This window comes from Achroia grisella, unplaced genomic scaffold, assembly GCF_030625045.1.
Source record: "Achroia grisella isolate CSIRO2021 unplaced genomic scaffold, CSIRO_AGI_Agris_v1 utg487, whole genome shotgun sequence".
Taxonomy (NCBI): Eukaryota; Metazoa; Arthropoda; class Insecta; order Lepidoptera; family Pyralidae; genus Achroia; species Achroia grisella.
In genome coordinates, this window is record NW_026712891.1 from 51,826 (window position 1) to 75,867 (window position 24,042).

The 24,042-nt window shown below is 35.0% G+C and overlaps 1 protein-coding gene across 3 annotated transcripts in view; it reads left to right on the forward strand.

Annotated features, from left to right (window-relative positions):
• LOC131845828 (protein grainyhead-like) overlaps positions 1-24,042 on the forward strand; it is a 75,197-nt gene that overhangs the window by 11,700 nt on the left and 39,455 nt on the right. For 2 of the 3 annotated variants that reach the window (XM_059194956.1, XM_059194955.1), the window contains exons 2-4: positions 13,597-13,815; positions 22,234-22,396; positions 22,778-23,194. In XM_059194956.1, coding sequence (XP_059050939.1) covers positions 13,613-13,815; positions 22,234-22,396; positions 22,778-23,194 — 783 coding nt within the window. In that variant the 5' untranslated portion in view covers positions 13,597-13,612. The remainder of the gene's footprint in view (positions 1-13,596; positions 13,816-22,233; positions 22,397-22,777; positions 23,195-24,042) is intronic. The other variant, XM_059194957.1, reaches the window with a different exon arrangement.

Consider the following 24,042-nt stretch of genomic DNA (forward strand, 5'->3'; position numbering starts at 1 on the left):
ACTCTATTCATACGCGTGTACTCTGACCACTTAGTAATGCTGATAGACGGCCGATTCTCGCTAATTGGTGCATCTGTCAATGACACCACAAGCGGATGTCGTATTTTTATGAGGCCGCTGTTTACGTGTTTTTCATATATTCTTGCATATCTACTATTTAGTCGGCAACCAATAGGTATGGTTATAACTTATGCCTAAGATGTGATAATTAGATTTAATATTTATAAAAAATAGATCATCGTATTTTATACTTTAGACCAGGTTTACTAAAACATAATTAAATTATGTTTTGATAATTATGCTCTTTCTTGTACATATGTGTAATTTTGAATTTCATTGAAATGTTACACGAACTTTAGAGAAAAATTGTGTGTAAGTAGAACTTTTAATATTCTTTTTAACGTATTACGTATCTAGATAAGATAAAAGCATTATCATATTTATAATATGTGATGAAGCTGAAACTTCACATGTACTATTAGTTAGATTAACTTGAAAGACGTATACCCATATGAGCAGGCAGGTATTTACAGCGAGTAATAAATTCTCATAACTAGCCGGTGGTTACTAGGCAATAATCGACGTTGCCTATATTTGCATAATTGTGCACACTAAGTGTTCGTATCTACATAAAAGGCATTTGTTTTTCATGATTCCCTAATACTTATATTATACGTTGTTAATAATGCGTTTCATACATGTTTTTATATGAAGTAATAATATACAGGGATAAGTTTAGTTAGTAGTAGACATTTGTCAACATATCCATTAATATCCATTAAATAATTCGAATTGGATTTTTAAAATCTAATTCTATTGTTATATTACCAATAACCTTAGTCGAAAAACTAATAAGAATATTTAATAATAATAATTATAATAATAATTATAATCTCAGGACAATTCACACAGCGCCATCTAGACCCAAGTTAAGCTAGCTAAAGCTTGTGTTATGGGTCCTAGACAACTGATACAAATACATAGATAATTTTTTTTTTCGTAAATACATACATATTATACATAGAAAATACCCAGACCGATACAAACAATCATACTCATGAATACAAATGTTTGTGCCGTGCGAGGAATCGAACCCGCGACCATCGGTCGTAAAGCGGTATGCTAGACCGCTAGACCACCGAGGTCGTCGAATTTAGTTAAGTCGGTCGTCAGTTTAATTAATTTAAAACATTGGACACAACAAACAACAACTTAACTGGCTAAGGTTGTCATATTCCCTCATGTGGACCGTTATTTAGTTTGATGCCATTCTAGGGAAGTATTACACATAACGATGAATTTATCTAACTTACAGATAAATTCTTGCTACAACTGATTACGGTAAATGAAGTAAACCTTATCCATATTAATCGGTCGAGGTTAGGGGGCGGAAATAATAAGAAATAAATTTTCTTATTCAAATGTTAGGTATTTTATTTTATTATGCATATCGATTACACCGTTACTGCTACAAAGATATAGCTAGTCGTTGAATGAATATTTATAATGTTCTGGATTGAGATGTAAATAAATGTATAAGATCCATTAACGACTGACACTCAGACTGTTTTGCACCGGGTGTCTGTAACAAAATGCAAAACTGTAATTTTATTCGTATTTTCATTACTACAGGGTAAGTTAATATCTTAGTCCCTTATAAGGTATTTGCGTATTGAATACAAGAAAACGAAGTGCTTATGAATTTAGCGATTATTACTAATGCTATATTTATGCATGAATAATTTAAACATATGCATCTGTATTTATTGACATTAATATCTCTACAATTTCAGTTGTATTATATATTATGCACTGTTATAGTATTTGTCAGTCTTGTCTACTATCTTCGTAGGCTAAATATTTGAATTAGGTATCACATTGATTAACGAGATATCTAAATGAATATTCTTGAATATATATTATATATAATATATTATATACTATATTTTATTATTATTATATACTTGAATTGGGAAACTATACATATTTGCGACGTACCCGAATACTACTCGACATTTATTATACATATATATACTTAAATTTGAAAAGTATATATGGTTAGAAGGTAAGGTTTTAAGTTATGTATCAAATAAAAATTAAATAATATCGTGTATAGTTATAAATAAAAATATTTATATAAAAATGAACTCAATATTATACTATCTTCTCTACAAAAACTAGAATACAAAGTAGGTACCTACTGTCTTGCACGATAATCGAATCAAATTGGAATTAAATCAAAGTCATGTATAATAAATGTCAAATAATATTGTAAATACGATCTATTCAGATTTAAATGTTTGTAAATTAATCCAAAATGTAAATGAAGCTGCGATAATACTATAAAAAATAGCAGTTGGTATTGATAGTGTTTTACTTTTGAATATACCTAAGTCATTTACTTGGATAAAGGATGAAATCGAAATGACATATTTCAATCTCATCTTATTTTGGTTCCGTCGAAAGTAATTCTATAGTGTCATTGTAGGTTGATTCAATTTTAATCGCGTTATCACAGATACATTTTTAACAATTGACATGTATCTGAGTAGGAATTAGATAAATAAATACACGGTAACTAATAAAAAAGTTCTGAATCAAATATAAAAATAATTTATACAAAAGTCTTTAGATACAGTTAGAAATATCTAATACGAGAGTATAATTATTAATAATTATTGTTTGTGTGTTTAGTGACATCATGCAACAACATGCGTCAAATGAGAACGGAAGACACAAAAAAAGTGTAACTGAATACAATTTTATTACAGAGACATTTCCGTTCGATTGGATTGGAGATAATTTTTAACCACGATACTTGAGATCGGCTAATCTAATTAGATTCCAACTAGTACGACTTGTTCATAAAAACTGTTATGAAGTTGAACTTGCGGCAACTATGTGTCGCTATCTGATTGCCCTGCCGCGGCCACGTCTGTTCTCGCTCGTATTATTAGCTATGTACTTATATATTGACGAAAGCAATAACCGTGTATTTAATTCGAATATCTGAGTCCTTTATTACAAACACTGCCTTATTGGAAATAATTTTATTGTCATGTTGGACCTTGGGTTTATTGTAATAATAATATTAGTGTACGTTCAATCTGTACTTTGAATATACATTTAATAAACGTAGTATAATGTAGGTGCTATATATTTTATGTAATTTCTAGATGCATTATATTATTTGATTCTAATTTTAGTCAACAGAAGCTTATGTCCTTCTTAATGTCGCATACGCATACATATATGCATGCAAAATTAAAGAACCGTTAACACGCATAGAGGCAATAAATATACAAACTCTTTTTGTAATATTGGGACAGATTTTTATTAATATAATCTTTTTGTCGCCAAGTCACGCGACTATAAGATTATATTAATATATTTTTTTAAATTGTACCTATAAATTTTAGTGTGGTATCTGCATATGATGGTGGTGCGATGTATGGCCGGGGCCCGAGGGCGTCTGTGCCCAGTGGATAACGGTACTCAGACTGCGAGGCTGATTTATCGTGGACATCCACCGAACCTATCCGATTTGCATTTAGATAGCGCGGCGGCGGCGGCAGCGGGCGGCAGGCGGGGCGGCCGCCGACTCATTCAACTCCGCTTACTCTATCGCACGTAAATTAACTATAAAATTATGTTTATGCAAAAAAAGGTATTTGTGATAGCTTCGCATCGAAATAATGAGAGATTTAATCACCCGATCACGAGTAAAGTTTAAACAATTTGCACATCAATAAGGCCTGATAAATTTATCAATATATTAACAAAATGGACAACATATATATTAACAAAATCGTTAATATATTGTTAAATTCATCAATGCTTTACTAAGATTACAAAATATGACTCTTTACTTATTTTAAACTCGATGTGTCATTATTTTATTTGTAATATTAAGAAAATCGATTAACAAAAATATTCATTGAGATCTGCGAGGTGTATTGCGCTAAAGTGTTTTATCGAGCGAGTTACAGTAGCAGCAACAAACGAAAACCTATAATGGTAGACGATTATGTCTGAACATAATTTATTTATTTACCAGCAACCCCCGCTCTTATATAACACTGGCAAAATTAATCAAAATTTGGTAATATTCCGTGACCTTTTTAATTTTACGTGTAACTAAGGCGTTGTATATTAGAAGAATTAAAAAAATATAAATACTTATACTAGAACGTTTTATTCTTATGAAAAGAGTCTTGGCTGTGCAATAGAATGTTTCATATAATATAGCTTTTATACCTTCTACTGTCTATAGCTGTGGTATATAATTTATTTACATTTACTTATCATAGTACAAAAAGCAGATTGATAGACAATGCTATATAATTGAAGATTCTAGGAGTTTAATTAATTAAATAAGTGAATTGGATAACTACTTTAAATTTCTTGATGTAAAATTGACATCTGACAATCACAAGTATTATTTTAATCTTGTTGTAACTAACCTTATTGGATAATTTTATCTTATATATATGTATATATATAAAATTTAAAATGAAATAGGCTGTATAAAATGGCTAAGTAGGTATTTGTCTAGGACTGTTACGCAGTGCTAACGGATAGCTAGTGATGGCGGCGGCGCGCAACTATTCAGGCTGCTCGTAAATTATCGACCTCCGCAATTAGCGGCGCCGATTTGGCGCATTATGCATTTCCTACAGACTAGCTAGCAAATATACACCCTAGTAAATGGTTATTGCCATTATCGCATTAGGCCGTTGTACGTGTAAGTACATAGGCAATTTAATAAAACTTAACTCGCAAACGCCATGTGTACGCCGTTGTCAAGGTACAACGGTTCAATAACAGGTATATTATGTTTAAATATATTGTCTTGCAATGTTACTAAAATCTGTTGTACCTTGGTTATTGTTTATAAACTTTTCGAAAATTTGATAAATATAACAGTAGAAATATATTCATCGTGTATTTTTTTTTTATTAAACATTTAGTTGTTCCGTCTAAAGATGTTATCCAATGCAACAAACCTGACCACTTCAACGCGTAAAAGGAAGAAACATACGCCCCTAATTGCGAGATATCATCGAGTATCTCCTACGATATGTAAATAGTGGTCGGAGGTAATTAAAAGCTTATCTTGCGCCCTTCCATCGAGTTGCCGTTGATTGCTTCGTAAAATGATTGACATGCTATTTTAACAGTGAACCGATAATGAAAACGTTCCTGCACAGTTTAATTCATGCTTTATTTGTTGTTGACAATTACTATTTACACAAGATAATTGATCGAGTTCTCACAATTGTCAGTTCAGAAGTTGTTCGTTTTTTTTATATGTAGCGACGACGCGCCACCGCGCTGCGTCGCCGCCTCGCGCCACGCCGCCGCCGCGCCGCCGCCGCGCCGCGCCGTACGCTTCATTCTATCCACATAACACCACTCAGAACCCGTAAATCCTTTTTTTGGCACTTATTTTTTTCCACGCGATTGCAGATAAATTATTATCTTAATACGACAAATATTTACTTATTTTCACAAAGCGTATTGACTTGTCTATCTTGTATAGGTATTTCTTAATCGTTTTGTAAACTTTTTAAAACGGTTTTTCGTCTTACAGAGGAATGATGTTGTTTGAATAGCGGTTTGTACACTTTGAGGTTAGGAATTTAAAATACAACTTACCGTTGAACAAAAGATACAGTTGCTGATAGCTTTTGTCTTTGTTTTAACTTCGAAACATTTTTTAATATATCCTTTTTTTTGTTTTAATTCTAACATCTATTGTCCGATAGATCTTATCTATGCTTCTTTCTTAATTTAGATGGATTTTCTCTAAATTCTATAGCTGATTATCGGTAACAGCGTCTTTCGGGTATAATGGCTACGCGATTTAATTATAGACTATAAAATATAACATAATCGAGCATAAATCACTTATATAGATACCTGCCAGCCACAACCTGTTTCAATTCGCACGGCAGAGCATTGTGTCGCGGCAGAATGCTGCATTGTGCTCAGGCGCAGCCAGCATCGTTCCTAATTTATACCTTCATGCTTATTTACAAAAAGCCGTCAAATTCATTTTGATGTGTAACGTATCAAAGTTTTTACTATTATCCACAAAGAATAAAATTGCAAATTCATTTTATAGTATCGTATAAAGAAATGTATTTGTGCTATATGAGATTTATAGAGTATCGTCCCTTTGTTCGATCTCTGTTTTGTAAGTAAGCGCTCGTTTAGCACACAATCGAAAGCATTAACATTTCCATTGAAATGTGCGTGCTTTAAACAGTTGAAGTAGAGCCAATAAGTCGCTCATTCCAATGAAACCTTTCTGACAATGTCGCACATGGTATTTAGAGTAATTACTTTAATTTTAGAATTATTAATACCAAAAATTAAATTTACTTTTATACTTAACTTGTTAAATATACACATACGCTGACGAATAGATAGGTTTTACTAATCACTCAAATAGACTAATAATAAATAATTTTATTCATTTATTAACTGAATTTACAAATACTACACACTCAGCTCCAAATAGATTTCGGTGTCAATTATGATCAAAAATACTATAAGAAATATAAATTCTATTTTATGTAGGTAAGTGCACTACAGGAGTAACAATATTGTTGTAACTACATTTGTTTATCTTATTTATGTGAGCAATTTATATTCTCACTTTACTGTTACTAACCCACATATTATTTACTTACTTGTTAGCTAATATATTTTTAAAGACGACTGTACAAGTCTCTGGTTGTTGCTTTTCTAGTTATATAGTTTACAGTTACACTTTTTATTTTAGACTTTGTTATATATATATTGTTGAATTTGAATATTAGTTATTAGTGGGTTTAATTAAATTTTACAATTTTAAATTTCATGTTACTTACTGATTTACGGGAAGGCTACGATTTATTGAGTAACTACTCCTAATATACACGGACCACACACGAGTATACGAATTAGAAATGCCAAACAAAACGGAAATGATGCATTTATTATGGTTTTACTGAATAGAAGGCGCCGCGGGCGTTCCTTCTTTCTAAGATCGTAACTCTTCTAATAAGACACTTTACGCGAGCTTAACTAGAGCTTAATGCGTGCAACTTCGATTAAATATTTCATTTTGATTTGTTGAATGCCCAAAACAGTTGTTCGTTTCGAGTTTCGCTCGTTAAGACGATTAGTGTAATAATTTCTGTGAGATTGTGTCTTTTATATTCGAAATGTACACTATATGTCATATTACTAATATTGAGTACTTACCTATCGATTTTTTTACTGTTTTATATTAATTAAACGTAATATTTATTTATGAATGTTAAATTTAGATGAAATAATTTTAATAAAGAATTTGCATGCAATCGATAAATTTTTTCTAATACTTGTGAAGTTGTAATTCGTTGTATGTCTGCAGAATATTAGGTGATAATTAATTAGCTTCAATGACTTGGATACAGTATAAGCGACTTTGTTAATATACATAGTTTTATGATGGGCGAGGCTCAGCGCGAACACAGCTCTATGAATAGATGCGGGCGACCTTCAATATCGTTTCCATTTCCGCTGTCCACTGATGCTATATTATAAAAACAAAATAATTATGTTTTTGGAAATAACATATGTATAAGTTTGTATTGATCAAAGTAGGAAGTGTTGTTTTTCTCAAATAAGGTACCTAATGTACCTAAATGCTGTTAGTTTATACATAATTTAACATTCTATAATTAATTGTTTGTCGCATATTTTTACAAAGATATTGCGATGGTGGCGGTCTCATGGCCATTATTTATTTTTTTAAGATTTTTGTTTTGGTTAAAATAAGTATTTTTATAATGACTCTTTATTTTTTAAATAGACAGAGTTAGAAGATAAGAAGGAAGTAGACAGAAATTGTTTGTCATTCTGAAATCGGTCGGGTTCAAAGATTTTAACTAGGCTAAGAATTTATATCTATTAATAATCGTATTAATTGTAAGTTTTATTGTTCTTAAGATAATATTTAGGTAACGAAATTCGTTACTCCAAAGCAAATCAAAGTTCTAAACTGTTTTCTAATTTTAAATGCGATGACATTTTAGTGCAAAAGATTTCCATTTTTATACTCTCTTGTGTGTTTAAGTGGCTATTCATTCCGTGACGATGGCAGGGAACACGGTTCTTCTCGGGCGACAGAATACTTAACAATGAAAAATAATAGTTCATATAAACGGGAGTTCATATTTTTAACTTATTCATTGAGTCCATGTCAACCGCGCGTTTTGTGTGGTGTCACTCAACGGTCACTCAACAGTTTTTATTAGGTAGAATAAGCATCTTTTGTAAAATTTAACAGTCACATCGAGTGTCCGTTTTTACATATAGACATATGACATCTGTTATTATCGTGTTCCTTCGTGAATATGTTACCTTTTCTTATGTAATATTACAATATATTGAAGTTTGGTTTTATCTTACTAGCCGTGCCCGCCGATTCTGATGCGTCTTATTAATATTATAAACGCTAAAGTTTGTTACTCTTTCACGCAAAAACTACTGAACTAATTTAATGACTTTACAGTAATGTAACTTATGCATCATAATAACATATAGACTATGTTTTTTTTATTGAAATTAAAAGTAGGTGAAACCGCAGGCGAGCTAGTAAGTTGTATTATTGTAAAGTTTCATAAAATTTTTCCACCTTTGTGTGAAAGAGTAACAAACATCCACCCCATCCATCCATATTCACAAAATTTCGCATTTATAATATTAGTAAGTTCATGTTAAACTCAACTAGTTCCAAATAATAAAACGAGTATAAAAACAGTTGCTAAATATTTGTGCGTCTTTACTCCCTTGCTATCATGAATAACGCACGAATAAAAGATACAATATTTAATGTTGCATAATGCAAACCGACCAAAGTTATCATTATTGTTCTCAAAAGATCATTTAGTATCCATAACTGAAACCTTTTGTGTATAATTATTAGCAGTCGTTAAATTTTCATATTATTCGAACCCTACTAGTTACGCGGACAGGAGACATGACTTATTTAGTGCCCATGTTGCGTTTCCATCCTTAATCTGCGTGGGCGCATATTTCTGAGAAAACATTTCTTGTTCACTGTACGTAATGCTGCTAAGAAAACAGAAGTAATAATGTTGGCCATACTTGTATGGTGAAGAACTCCGTAAATGAATCATCGCATATGCGTTCCTCGTATGAGCACAAAAAGAGGTTTGTCGAAAATGCGCCTCGTTTAGAGTGCTCTGTACCCGCGGGTTACTGTCTGTATTCATCCCTTATTTATTTATGGTATGGAGAATGTATGAGGTATGTGTAGTTTTTGTGATGCCATAACAGAGCTCGCCCAGCGTCCAGTGCAGTACGAACCAACTCAGTAAATTCTTTAATTGACGAAATGCAGCGACACTGCATTCCAAGTTGGATCGTTAGCTTTAATGTGAGAATATAAAATGGATTAATAATTAGATACAAATTTTCACTATTGCGAAAGAAGCATTCTTATGCTTATGAGCTTAAGAAATTAGCTAATTAGTTTACAGTGCAACCTGTTTTGTAGCTACTTATTGTAGTATATGTAGGTATATTTTTTTAGAAATCTGATGAAATTCGTTCATACACAGAAACAGAATTTCTTAATGAAGTTAACTGAATATTTTTCTTAAACTAAGAGTTGCTATGTTACATTTATGAATGGCATAATATTTTGAATTACAAAATTATTCAGAAGTGGTTACATTTAAGCACTACATACGTAAGAATATTTTAATACACGTATGCAATTAAATTCACGTAATTATACTTAATGCGTGTCTACCTATGGTACCAGTAATGCTAAAGGAAAGCTTACATTTAGGTACCTATAGGTAAGATAAGTTGAGAGTTTATCAAGGCGTCCTACCATAAGCATTAGTCTGTGCGTTTATCTTTTATATGTTGCTAAAATGAAGTGGGTTGTTAATATAATATGCTCGTGTGATAGGTAGCAATTTTAATAATACGGTAATATTAATATCTTAGTGAGAAAAATAACAACCGTTAAGGCATGTTCATTTTAATATTATCTCGACGTAATGAGTCGTTAGTTGCGGTCGATACTAGTTTCTCTTATCATCGATGATAAAACATGCGTAGATTTGAGCCCCACCCTACACTTTCTCCTGCGGGTACTCACTACACCTGCCGGGTGAACGAGGTGAAGCTGTACAGCCTGTTCCGACGCTAATGCCTGATTCAATATATTCTACGGTCCGGTTCACATTTATGGATATGTAGCTACGTGAGGTTATTGCATACGAGTCAGGTTAAATACACTAACGCGAAAGTTTCCCATAAACTTATAAACAAATGTCCAAGCATTTGGAATAAACTTTTAAACGCGATAAGGAAATTTTAGACAAATATTATCTGCTGCCACTCTAGGATTTAATTAAGATATTGATAATGATACTTTGTAGCGGAGAGGCAACGACCGCAGAGGAAAGCGCGGCTGGCGGGCGCACGCAACCCTGCCAGACGTGCGTGCCGCTCCGTTACGACACCTACACCAAATTTTTCCACATGCCCGAACAGCAGATAAGCGGCGAGTGACGCCAACGTGTTATTTATTAACGAACCGAATGATCGATAGTTGGACGCGTCGCCGGACGTGGACGATGGAACGTCGCCTTTCGAAACTCGTTGCTGTAGCCGACAGCCTGATATTTTCATTGTAACTTTACAAGTAATACATATATTGGAAACACTCAGTGCGCAATGTTACCCATGTCAATATTTATGTAAATTACATTTAGGTTTGCCGACATCATTCGATAAAGATATTTTTCGGATTTCTGTGGTATATGTATAAGATAAAGTTATTTCAGTTACCACTGTAACTTCCCACATGTAGTGTAGATACAATGAAATTTAAGTATTCCTGTTATTACAGAAATATATTTGAACGGACTACTCACTTTCATAATAAAAATGTTTAAAGAACCCGTCTATCCTGGTGACCACTCGGATCAATTCCTAGTGGATTTGTCATGTGTTATAGTGTAATAAGGGTCATAATTAGTCCATAATGTATCAAAACATGAATTAAGCACCTGACCTTATGGTCACCTCTGCATTGTTTATTGGTTCTCGCCATTGTACACCGCCATTGTACACCGTTAGAGAACGCGGAATTACTATTTCATTACCCATCCACAAAATATATATTTTAATAATTATCCTAATTTGTATAAATTCTCAACAGATTATTATCTGTGACGTAATTATAAAGGTATCACAAGCCGGTAGTATGTTGCACAGCAGAGTGCGGCCATATGAGACTTAATGACGTTTACAAAAGTGATTAAATAAATTGCCAACTATTAATAATTCTTCTACGGCGATACCCGTGTAATGCGATTCACTTCTTAATACAAGGTTAATTTTTAATATACTGGATAATAGGTAAAAATTATTTCAGATAGTGCCATATGGTGTAACTATTCTCACTCTATGTAACTGTAACAGTATACAGGGAATATACTCGTATGTTAGTACCAATATGTATACAATTACAAAGATACCATTTATGTAAATTAAATCTGTGTAGTATCTTTGGTAGATAGTACAGCGAATGGTTAATCATTGCCTATGTATATGAAGCTAACTACTAAAAACACTTATGAATAAAATTAAAATAAAACAGACGAACAATTTAGTTTCACTTTCGTGAGTGTCGTCAATTTATTGTGTCACTTTTCATCAAGGGTACGCAACTCATCTGAGAAACGGTCGTGCACTGAATGGCCGTGTCGAATGCTTTGTTTGTGTAACTGAGACTCCTTCAACCCTTGCGCGGAGCTATCCGTTCCGCTCTAGCATACGTCACGTCCTCGTGACAGCTGTGTCAGATACTTTCTAATCGCTCCATTGAATAGACAACGGCAAACAAACAGTCAACGAGTAGGCAACTTGCGAAATCCTAAATAGCTCGAACAATTGACAGCGAAGAAAAGAGTAATCAATTAATTATTTATAGAGGTGCCAGCCAACAAGCGGTTTGTCAAATTGATTACGTAAATAGAGACGATGCAAGCGCACATTTAATAGTCGTATAAGCTCATAATGTAAACATGAGCTCGTATGTATACGTGTATCGGTTCGAGGCGAACGTGATAGGAAACAGTCGGAAATTCGAGGTTCAGCTGCGCAGGGCAGGTTAGACCAGTCCCGATGGCCTCGCAAGGACCCCAGCAAACCTGTTAGATTCGTTGCACGATTTTTACGTGCGCACCTACCGGAATCTCATTCACGTGGTGCACCCGCGCCGCCGCCCGGCCCCCTGCGCCACCGGCTGCCAGTTAACTCGTCAAATGACTCACGCTTCGGTTAAATGCCAGAAGCTGGCTTTTCCAGTTCTCTGATCCAATTCGCGTATTCTATTCTTATCTGGTACAAACACAGTGTAGATTTATTATATATATAGTAGTATAGCCTCCATGAAGGATCGAAATTATAAGAGGAATTGATTGGAAACTATGTAAATTAATATAAAATAATAGATATTTGAAAACTACAATAGTGATTATAGGTTTTATAAATTTAGAGAACTCATATTTAGAGAAATTTATGATAATCTATAAATTACTGTAATCAACACAGATATTCTTGCAAGTGTAATTTGATATATACTCGCAACCTTTAAAAAACAAGACCAATAAAATCAGAGCATTTATATAGTACTTGATAGAAGTACAGTATGAACTTGGGCGTCATAGTGTTGCGAATACTGCGACATCAACCAACAGAAGTGAAACTAGTGAAAATGGGCATGTACCTCCTGCATTATCTAATGCAATGTGTATTGTTAATCTATTTATTACGTAAGTCATAACTACTTCGATTTTTTATAAAAAGTAATGACCTCCCGAGACATAAACACGACCAGGAACAGGAATCAGGTAGAACTACTATCCGGTCAAACCCGTCCGACGCGTGCTTCCAACATTTTTTATTTATTTGTCTGCATGGTCGGATACCGCTGAGTGTGACGTCAGACGACCTAAACTGGTTAGTGAGGGAGCAGGGATTTGCCTTGTATCCTTCCGGTTCTGCGAGTAGTTTGGACCTGTTCTACATCAGGTTGTGAGGCAGCAAGCAATCCAGCCAGCATGACGTATGACCAATACGAAGAACTGTTATCGATCCACCCGAATAAGACTGCTTCCAACGCCTCCGCAGCGCACTGTCTCCGCCTAATAATTTCTCATTTCACTCTCGAACTGGACACCTGTCTTGCTGACTCACGCCTCTGTGTACGCAACAATTAGCAAACGTAGCGTCGCATTATGCAGACGACCGCTGGTGGGTACCATCAAAGGTCAGTATCCGTACCAAAATGGTCACGCCTAATAACTGGTTCGGAAGTTGTACTCGGTCGACTCGTAAAACTACAGGCTTGGGATACCAGTATTTTACGCTATGTTTACTCGATTGATGAACTGAATGAAAATTTATGTTTGCATTATATGCTATTTTATTTCTTGAAATGTACAACAGAGTCGCTGTGAGAAAGTGGTTCTGATTTTATTTTTAACCATAAATGTTTTGTTTTGTTAACAGGAGACGCAAAGAGGCAATGGAAGTGGGGGGAGAGTGGCGCGCATACTATTCCAGTGGGGCAGAGCATCCGCTGAGTGCAGCCACGTCGGCAGTACTCGGGGTAGCGGACGATACGCAACCCCAACCTCTGGTGACCGAGTACTACAAACTACCACCGCTGGCTCAGGACTCCCACCTCAGTTTACATAAAGAAAACCCGAAACTTATTGATGTCTGGCCGTGAGTCCAAGAATTTTGTTGATTCTTTATACATTACTATAATACTTAATAAACTACTTAAAAGTATACCTAAGTAGATTTTACTAAAATATTTTAATACTATAATTATTATTATTGCAATTTGTTAGTAATTTATTAATAGCCACGACTTCGTCCGCGTGGTATTTAACTTTATTTTTCTAAAATAAATGTAGCCTAAGTTACTCTTTATTACATCAACGACCTGCCAAAAAGCCAGCCATTGCAGAGATTAGCTGGAACAAACAGACAGACAGATAGTGAGACAAAAATTGTAAAAAATGTTATTTTGCCGTATGTGACGTATTTAGGTATATTCATATGCAAATAGTAAAAAATGGTTTCTTCAATATTACAAACAGGCACCCCAATTTCATTTATATGTATAGATAACTTCATAAAATTGAACAAGAAAACGATCCAATTATAGTTTATATCTACATCTATTATATAAAATACTTTTATCTAAAGGAACATCTAAGGGCGCCGATATAGAATAATCTGTCAAAATCAAGTGATAAATATCGTCAATATTTCTTAACATTAAACTTGAAAATAAGAAAATGATCACGGAAAATCAATTGCCGCTTCTCACGGCCGTACATCAAATCGAACATTCGTGTATCGGAGCAATTATTATTATAATCGGTGAATTTAGAGGCGCGGTGAATACAGAATGAATTCGCGTAAAATTTATATGTAAACTATGATAATAACTATGCAATCTTTGTAACGCATAGTTTTTGTACAGTTACTAGCGGGGTTGTGTTCGTTGAGTCTCACGGACGAATACACTGAGACAAGACGCCTCGTGGCTTCCGGCCCTAACGAAAGGTGTAAGAATAACAAATAATAAAAATGTTAATGTTCCACTCAATAAATCATATGTGCTCATTTGAATACCTATAGCGGGATTAAAGAAATGGGAGTTCGCAACTGCTACGCATGATGAGATTCCTTTGTACCTGCTCACAGATTTTATTTGTAAATTAACATATTTTCGCAATTTGGTTAAAGCTTGCAAAAAAATACTGTAAATATGCCAACTTTAATCATTTGACGATAGTAGTAACTGATACTATAAAAAAATATTTAACAGGAGATTATTTTGGTATTCTACTCTACAAAATTGTAATGAAGGCCTAGTTTCATAATTAATAAAAAATGCATATCTACGTATTTCATCTAATACTTCATTATTGATTAAAAAAAATAATTTCTATTTAAAAATGTTGATAGTTTCAGAAAATAAAAACTGTAACTTCTGATGACATAACTTCATACAGTTGGATGCACATTCATCTTTACTACGTATTCCCATAGAAACGTGACCCCGATCAAATTATGCTCGCTCTTTGAAAGAAGTTGTTAACAGCATCCTCTGAATAGCCGCGTAAAAGTGAGCAAACGCCGTATTACATTCTTAATACGAGGAGTGCATAATGTTAATTTGATCCTGTACGGACCGTTTACTTATATTTATGAACGTTTTATTTTATTCCACGAACACAGTTATGACGGTAACTTATTTGTAACCATAAAAATGTTAATTTTATGTATAACATTTCGAAATAAAAGTCTATAGGTATCTAAATATTCCCTATAATTGCGATGGAGTAAGTTGTTGGATGTGCACTATATATTACTGTGTAACAAAGATAACATTTGAGGTGGTAAATAAATTCCTCCTACGTAGCACCGCACACGTCGATGTCGCAGCAGAGGGTCCACGCCTGCCGGGACGCCTATTGCTCTTGCTTCATTAACGTTAGCGTTGTGGTATGCAAAGGCGCATTTGGTCTGTCATCTTTGTCACTGTTTACGGGAGTGCATAAATACAAATAGTGACAATAGACGGATGTGGATAGAAGCGGCTCACATTGACAAGGACGGCCAGGACTTGTCTCGGCTTGTTGTCGGCACGCGTCCCACGCGCCCGGTTCAACGTGCGCTGCTATTGCTCATTCATACATTCAAAATTATAACGAATGCTTAAACTCGCCCGCACCCATCAGAACGCGTCGTGTCTTCGAATGCGTTTGTATGCTAATCGTTCAGCGCCAGTGCATCGTCAGGTTTGGGGCGCTATGTTTGTTGTCTAAATCGCTCGTATTATTTGAATTGAATGCTCAATTGATGTAGGAATGAACTAGTTCCGTCCGTATAGGTCCCTTCGAGATCCGTACTCGTGGGTGTGGACGAGTTTCGTAAACGCATTGCGTAGTAAGCGGGCGCTGTTTGCCTTCTCTCCCAGACACTACGGATATAATACTAACTGATAGATACAGCGACTGAAATCATTAATAGTTGTCGGACAGTGTCGAATACTAACGTAAGGATTAGCATAGAAATGCGCTGCGGGATGCCTAGGGGAGGGCCGTGTCCTTTTGACCCTATCACTGTTCACACTTGCTACGCTAACGGTAAATCAGTTTCTCTGTAGATACCTGTGAGTACATTATACTACCTAAGTACATGATATTTAAATACTAACGTGTAACACATTATCGATTGAAATTGCATCGAATAAAGATGACAGTAAGGTTAATTTAAGATATTTGACTAATATTTATTATTTTTAAATATAAAAAAATAATTCATTAATTATCAAATCCTTGGTATTTTATATGTTACTTAAGTGAAATTGTAAATCCGCACATGATTCTTAATATTAACGTATCTTATTACAATAACTATTAAATATTAGTAGATATGAAAAATTAAAAAAACGTCATTGGCAAGTGTTAGTTTAGAGTGTATGTCGCTGGTGTCGCGGTAGTTTAACAAAAACTCAGGGAGCAGAAACCGTGTGACCCATTTAGCACTAGAACCGGTTTCTTCGTGAAGATACGTCTCCATTGTTAATGTCATCGTCGTTAATACCATTGAATTCCCTTAGAAATATCCAACCCTCTTACAAAAATATAATGCATAAAAAGATAGTAAAATCTTTTTGTCCCTGACAGTCGTGGTCATCGCGACGCAAAATATGAAATCGAGGTTTGACCATTCTTTCTTGACCATTCCTTTTTATGCGAACTGCTCATTCATTGCGCAACCGGGTCCAGTGTAGCCCTTAGAAGAAATTATACATACACAAGCTCGCGAATTATTACTTAGAGCCCTCTGATAAGTATTATTATCATTTATCCCGTGTCAGTGGGTAAATACCGGTAGATATAATTAGACTTAAGGAAAATTTAACGGAAAGTTTAATTACTTACTTAGTCATGTGTAATGGACGATCATTTTAATGACATAGACAAATGGCGAAATCGATTTCAATTAAAGTTTTTGATAATGTATTAGTTCCGTGAGAAAAGTAGTAATAAACCTACATTTAGTCGAATGATATATTCAAATAAAATGGTTGCTCACATCCGCTGCAAGCGCCTCCTTCATCTCATTTTATTGGCCGTTGATTCTAATCTATTCGTCAACCTGTGGATAACCGTCGTCGCTTTAGATTTTCTTTGCGATATCACTACGTAAGCGTTATATTTCATTCGTGTTATTTTAAAGCTTCAATCTATCACTCTATCGCTCTATATAAAAAATATTGCCGCTTTCAATGCGCACAAAACGTGTGATGTATTCATTAAATATCAATAAGACCCAATGAGTCAGTCATAATGAGATTATTACTGGCCATACTATTTCCTTTGGAATGTCATATTAATTCAATAATTTAATTATAAATGTAGAATAAACAAAATAGTGGTTAAACTGTATATTGATAAACATAATATGCAAAAAAATAGTACTTACCTAGAAAAAATCGTAATTCCTAGAATAGGTTGGCCGTAAAAATCTTAATTTTTTTTATTATATTTTCAGATGCACAAAATGTCGTATCGCAGTACGAGTACATGTATTGCCTTCGTTGTATGTTTACATTTAGTAAAATTTTTCTTTAATTTTGTCCGCGTTCTTATCGAGAAATTTAAAACTTGCACTTCAGTGATCTCTTTTGTGATTCATGAATAAATAGTTTCCATACACATTGAATATGTAGGGTTGTTGCACCCCAGTCTGACATTGTTGAGATCTCATCATCTGTGAAAGGGTGTTAAGTAAACATTGCAAATAATTATAATGGCAATTGCATCCGAGAGGTGCCCCGATTCAACTCCGATAAGAAACTGCGTATTTGCATGTAAATCGATGCATACAGTTATAGATGAGGTGCTTATTTTTACCTTTTATAACTTGCAACTGTTATGGTAATTTTCCTGCAATATGACACTGATATCAGATTAAAAGTTTTGAGAATGTTTCATGAAGAGCATGCCGCTTCTTGATTTAATATTATTGAATGCGGATTGTTAGTTATATGTATGGGATTGCTTTAGGAATGTAAATGTCAAAGACATTTGAAACATTTTATTTCCTAGTGATGTAGAAAAAATAATAATAGGTATATTGTTAAATTATATAAACAAGTATAAGTCTGTACGGTAATTAGAAAGATAAGGTAAATGGAAAAATAAAATTAAAAAATGACTATTAGTTGTATTAAAATACAAAACGGTGTCATATATAAGGTAGGTATACCTACCCCAAATATCTCCATAAAACGTTCACATGGTTTTCTAAATTAATTTGTTTATATTGTTACTAGCTACTCGCCCCGACTTCGCGCGGGTGTACATGTGTTATATATAGAAACCTTCCTCTTGAATCACTCTATCTATTAAAAAAAGCAGCTTCAAAATCCGTTGCGTAGTTTTAAAGATTTAAGCGTACATAGAGGGACAGACAGCGACAGCGACTTTGTTTTATACTATGTAATGATGTTAATTGATGTAATTGTTAGTAGGTATATCACTTGAAATGCAAATTTGTTTATGCGCAGATTGGTGGTGCCGATGATAATTACCTAATCGAGCACCCACGCCACTATCATTGTGCTAAGTTTACAAGTTGCAGTTTTACAACGCATACCGTTAGGCAACGAACATGGATAATATTTTGTAGAGCTCTTACGGGATGCTTGCTAGGAGTATTTTGTATCCTATTTTAAAACATTTTGCTCTGTGTGTAGGTGTAGTTTATGTAAAAAAAACCGTTAGTTTCGCTCGACTTCAAAGAAATTGTTCAACTTCAGCACTGTTAAATTGTATGAGCTAATGCTGTTAGCTGAGAGTTGGGATTCAGCTGTCAGCAGAGATCGCTTTGTGTCGCGTTTTTGCAGTGCCAACAATGAACGACAAGCAAACAACGTATTGTGTGTAGCGTGCACGTATGAATAACGATATCTCGCCGCCGGCGCATAGTACCGTGTAGAGTAGGTACTACCTGGATTATCAGACATCTGATTTGCATGTTATGCAATTATATATATTGAAATAACTTATATATACCCAGGATTATATGTCTTGCTGAAACGAAATTTCGTTTTTTTTAATTTGGCTTATCATAACATCTGGTATTTCACACCCGTCGCATTTCTTTTACAAATGTCTGGCTTATATAAATTCGCAATGAAGGATCTGAGAAAGAATTATAATCAGACATGCTCGGTGGAACATCCAGCTTGCGGGAGGTCGCGCGTCCCGGCCAATTCGGACGCATGAAATAGTGCCGCGCGACTCGCTTATCTAAAATAAACATCTGAGCGCCAATGAAACATGCCTTCAATTATCATAAATCGGCGCGCACTGACATCGACCGACGAAAGCCGCGCCCCGCGCCACTTGCGGAGGTGGCTGCATTCACATGCAAACAAATCAAATGACTTTAATGTACCTACCTCCCTACCTAATTGCCTATGCAAACTTTGATATTTACCGTTTTGCGATGTGAACGAACAAACTTGATATAAAACGTTCCTTTGAAAATGGTGGAATATTTCCAGCTAAAAGCGACTATATCTATTTGTTATTTATAATTTATTACTAGAAATTTATGAATAAATTGTAAACTAGCAGTAGGTATTATCAAAGTGATTTAAGTTTTGTTACAATTTATTGAGCGATATTCATAGTAGCATTCGAAATACAATAGATATTTCCGTATTTTATTAGTGTTTAGTTACATATACTATCAACTAAGTGTATATTTAAGTGTAAGTAATAAGTGAATATTTTTAGTTTAGTGTAGATCCCTATTTGTGTAAGTAGGTTTGATATATTGATTAAATAGTACCTTTTATGAAACAAGTTTTTTCGGTCTTATCGAAGCTCCATCGATCTATTAGATCGTTGATTAAGAGTACATCTTCTGTCTAGATTAATAAAAAAAAATGTTAAGTTAAGTTACACCAAAAATGTTAAGAAAAAAGATTAAAAAATGTATAGAGAACTGAATATAAGTATTGCCAAGTCTCTTAAAATTTCTACTTTCATACACTGTGAAAAGTCATATGATATCATGTAGAGCCAAGCCTGTAATTTTCTTGAATGCTCAATTATAAAATAATGAGGAATGGGTAGATGTTACTTATTAATGTGCCTACTACGTATTTACTATTATTACTGAAATGACGTACTGCTGAAATTTGTACAATTATATACCTGCATATTTAAAAATCTCATAAATTATTTTATTCATTATCTTTTTTGATCTTTTTACCTATTGTGTAGTTAGTGGAAGGTAGGTACCTGATAAAAACATGATATTTCTAAAGAAAATATCAAAAATATTTATAAATATGTATTCTGTTAAAAGTCAGCGTGAGTATTTACCTCAGTCTCCCCTATTTCATCCGTCAAGCAGCTTGTTTTGTGTACTGTTTCGGTTTTAATGTGCGATTGGATTGTGAAATTACAAGATAAAGTATCTTAGTTCTTTCCAATAGCATGAGTGGTATCACTAGTGTTACATGATAATGTGATGTCAGTAGAACTGTTCCTGTATAAAGGTACCGTTTACTGCTTATCATCTGGTGGCCCGCTAGATTGTTTGCCATTCCAATTACATAGAAAAAATAATAAATTACTAGTTATTGACTCTTTACAATAGTTATTAATACAGATAAGAAATCTGCAAATGACAGCAGGAAATTGGAATTACTCTTCATTTAGGGACCCGGTAGGGCTCGGTAGTATTATCGGTTAGTATTTTTATTATTAGTATTAAACCGGTGACTGTTTTGGAGAAACGACTGATATTTATTTTTATTGGACTGATGTTACAACTTGTATACAAGTTCGATCTCTACCTTATTGAATACTAGCTACTCACCCCGGCTTCGCACATGTACATGAATTATATATATAAACTGTTCTCTTGAATCACTCTATGTATTAAAAAACCCCACTTCAAAATCCGTTGCGTAGTTTTATAGATTTAAGCATACATAGGGATGGACAGCAAGCGACAGCGACTTTGTTTTACACTATGTAATGATGGTAATTGTGGCCTTTATCTACATGAACAGAATATCGGCACGGATAGCATAAATATAATTATATTTTGCGTAAAAGTATATCGTAACGCAACTCTGTAATATTTTTTCCTCTGAAGAATATAGGGAATGGTATAATTTCTGTTTCATAATTTGATTGTAATTATAAAGTCAATTGTTGCTTAAATAATTTATTTAGAACATTGATAAATGTTCTAAGTAAAGTAAGTAAAGTCTGTACTTCGGTACAGGCATCAAGAGAAAGCATTTGGGGTTTACCAACGTGTCACGTGAAGATGTAAATTATGTATTGGAATCAAAATTATTTCGTATTATCGTTTAGATATAAGTTTTGTAGTCGACGTCTAGGTATTTATTATTAGATGCATGTTTTTCCTCCATTCCATATTATTATGATAATGATATATTTTAATACAAATTAATAATGTTGCATTTAAAGTATGCGTTGTAAAGATATATCTATATTTATTGGTTGTTTTTTTTTGTACAAATAATATTGAGATGTTTATTCTCCACCTATAATAAACGTACATACCTATATTTATATTGGAGTGATCACTTACTTTTTTTTCTTACCTAATATATGTTATGCTATATAAATATGTAGGTACAGTTAAGGCAGTACAGGCTTAGTATATATTACTTTACATACTAAAATTAATGATATGGGAATGTAATAATTACTTAAGTATATCTGTTTGCTTAATTATTTTAGTTAATTAGATTTGTATTATTTCTATGAAATCTATAATAGGCAGTATAAATTTCTATACTTTTTTAAATTAAAAATCAAATCTAAATTACATCGATCTTGGGTTAGAGATTAAATATTATAGTTGATATATAAAGATGAATGACGAGTTTAGTCAATATATATAAAATGCATGTCTTAAAGACAATAAAGAAGAAACGTAGATAGAGTAAAATTGATAGTGTAATTGAAGACGAATTTGCGCGCGCACGACGAGGTCGGCTGTAGAAATAGGTGCGCGCGCGCAGTGTCGCCAATCACGCCTATCTCCCCTCCGCAGGGCCGGCGGTGCGCTGAAGGCGGCCAATGGCGCGCACGGGGCGGAGCTGAGCGAGCTCTCGGGCCTGCTCCACGCGGGGCTCGTGAAGCGCGAGCCTGAAGACCTGAGCCGCAAGGTGGTCGACGAGCCCGAGCCGCACGCGCTCAAGCCGCCGCGACATAAGGTGCGTCACACGTCCGCACGCCGCCGTCGCGCGCGCACGCACTCACACACTTCCCTTACCGCTCACTCATGTATTATTTATCGCGGTTAGCGTACGATGCGCCGAGCAGCGCGCTCGCGACGCACTAGCCGCGCCCGCCCGCGCCCTAATCGGCCGGTCAGTGCTGCCCGCCCAGTGTCCACCGATGCAGGGGACCCAAAAGGACCGCACTACATCCCGGAATACTTTCGCTTTACCCGCTTTTCGTGAACGTGTGACATTCGAATAATCTTAGTGTACGTGAAGCTGTGAACTGTGATTTGACGCGGCATGTACGCGTCGACGTTGAGAAGTGGACAGTTGTCGTGGGAGAACGCGTGTAACAGACGCGTGTGTCCTCAGGTGGCGGTTGGCGAGCACAGCGAGGCGGCGTCGCCGTCGCCGGTGCCATCGCGAGCCTCCTCGGCAGGCTCGCTGCTACCGGACGCTGCCATGTATGCAGCGCAAATGTTCGCGCCGCCTGGTACCCCCAGCCCCACTCCTTATGGCGACCAATATTCGCGTCAACCTGCGACCTTCACTGGAGAACCTTATTATAGAGAGTACTTTGTTGCTGATGGTTACCAGCAAAGGGCCGCGCCGCCCTATGGGGACGCTGAGTCAGCTCCGACTTCAGCCTTTGGCGATCGATATGCGGCACCTCGATATCACAGCAAGAGTGTAATCGCAGCCGCTGGTCTAACAGTTGATCTGCCATCTCCTGACAGCGGTATTGGAGCGGATGCTGTCACTCCTCGAGATCATACCACCGTTCAGCAGGTCGGTGCCACGACTACGACGGATTTGGGCGCGGGCGGGCGGGCTTCACACATTCTTATCACATACTCGTAAACACACATCATACACAATCAGCTTTATAACAGTTGCGGACAGAACGATGAACTACTTATTCACTGAAATTTCACCTATTTATTCGTGTTTTATTTACATTAATAACGATAACAAAATATACGAACATTAATCACCACATTTATTTTAAATACTAAAATAACGACGATAATATATTCTTTGATAGATTATCATAAATGCTTTAAAACCATAACAGCTGAAGCCCACCCGCGCTTACGTACGTCATTGTAACATAATTTAGAAATTACGGTTTAGTTCTTAAGCTTTAAGTAATAGTATAATTTACAATTTAATTTTGCCAATAAGTATAGCTATACCTAATTATCGTAACAAGACGCCTACTGGACTCCAACATGAAATCAGCAAAGTGCGACCTATTTTAATAATGCATCATATTAGAACACAAACGGCAATAAGTATTGGTTAAATTGCAGTTACGTAGGTAGAAGAGGCATAATGGTTAGGTTCTGTTAATTACTGCTCCATTGATGTTACTACAGACAATAGACTTCAGACACCACGCGAGACCTTCGAGCAAATACATCAACCGCCCAGCATTGACTTGAAATTTATGGGTTTACACATTAAAATAACAAATTGACATGACTGTAACCAGGTTAAAGCTAAGTGGTTTTGAAGGACAGTTTGGCTTCAGGGTGTGGCGATCACGAGCTAAACACTACAATGATCTAGTATTTAACGGTTACCTATCTACCTTTTGTTATTAAATTTATGTTAAGGTAACTATATTTATTTGC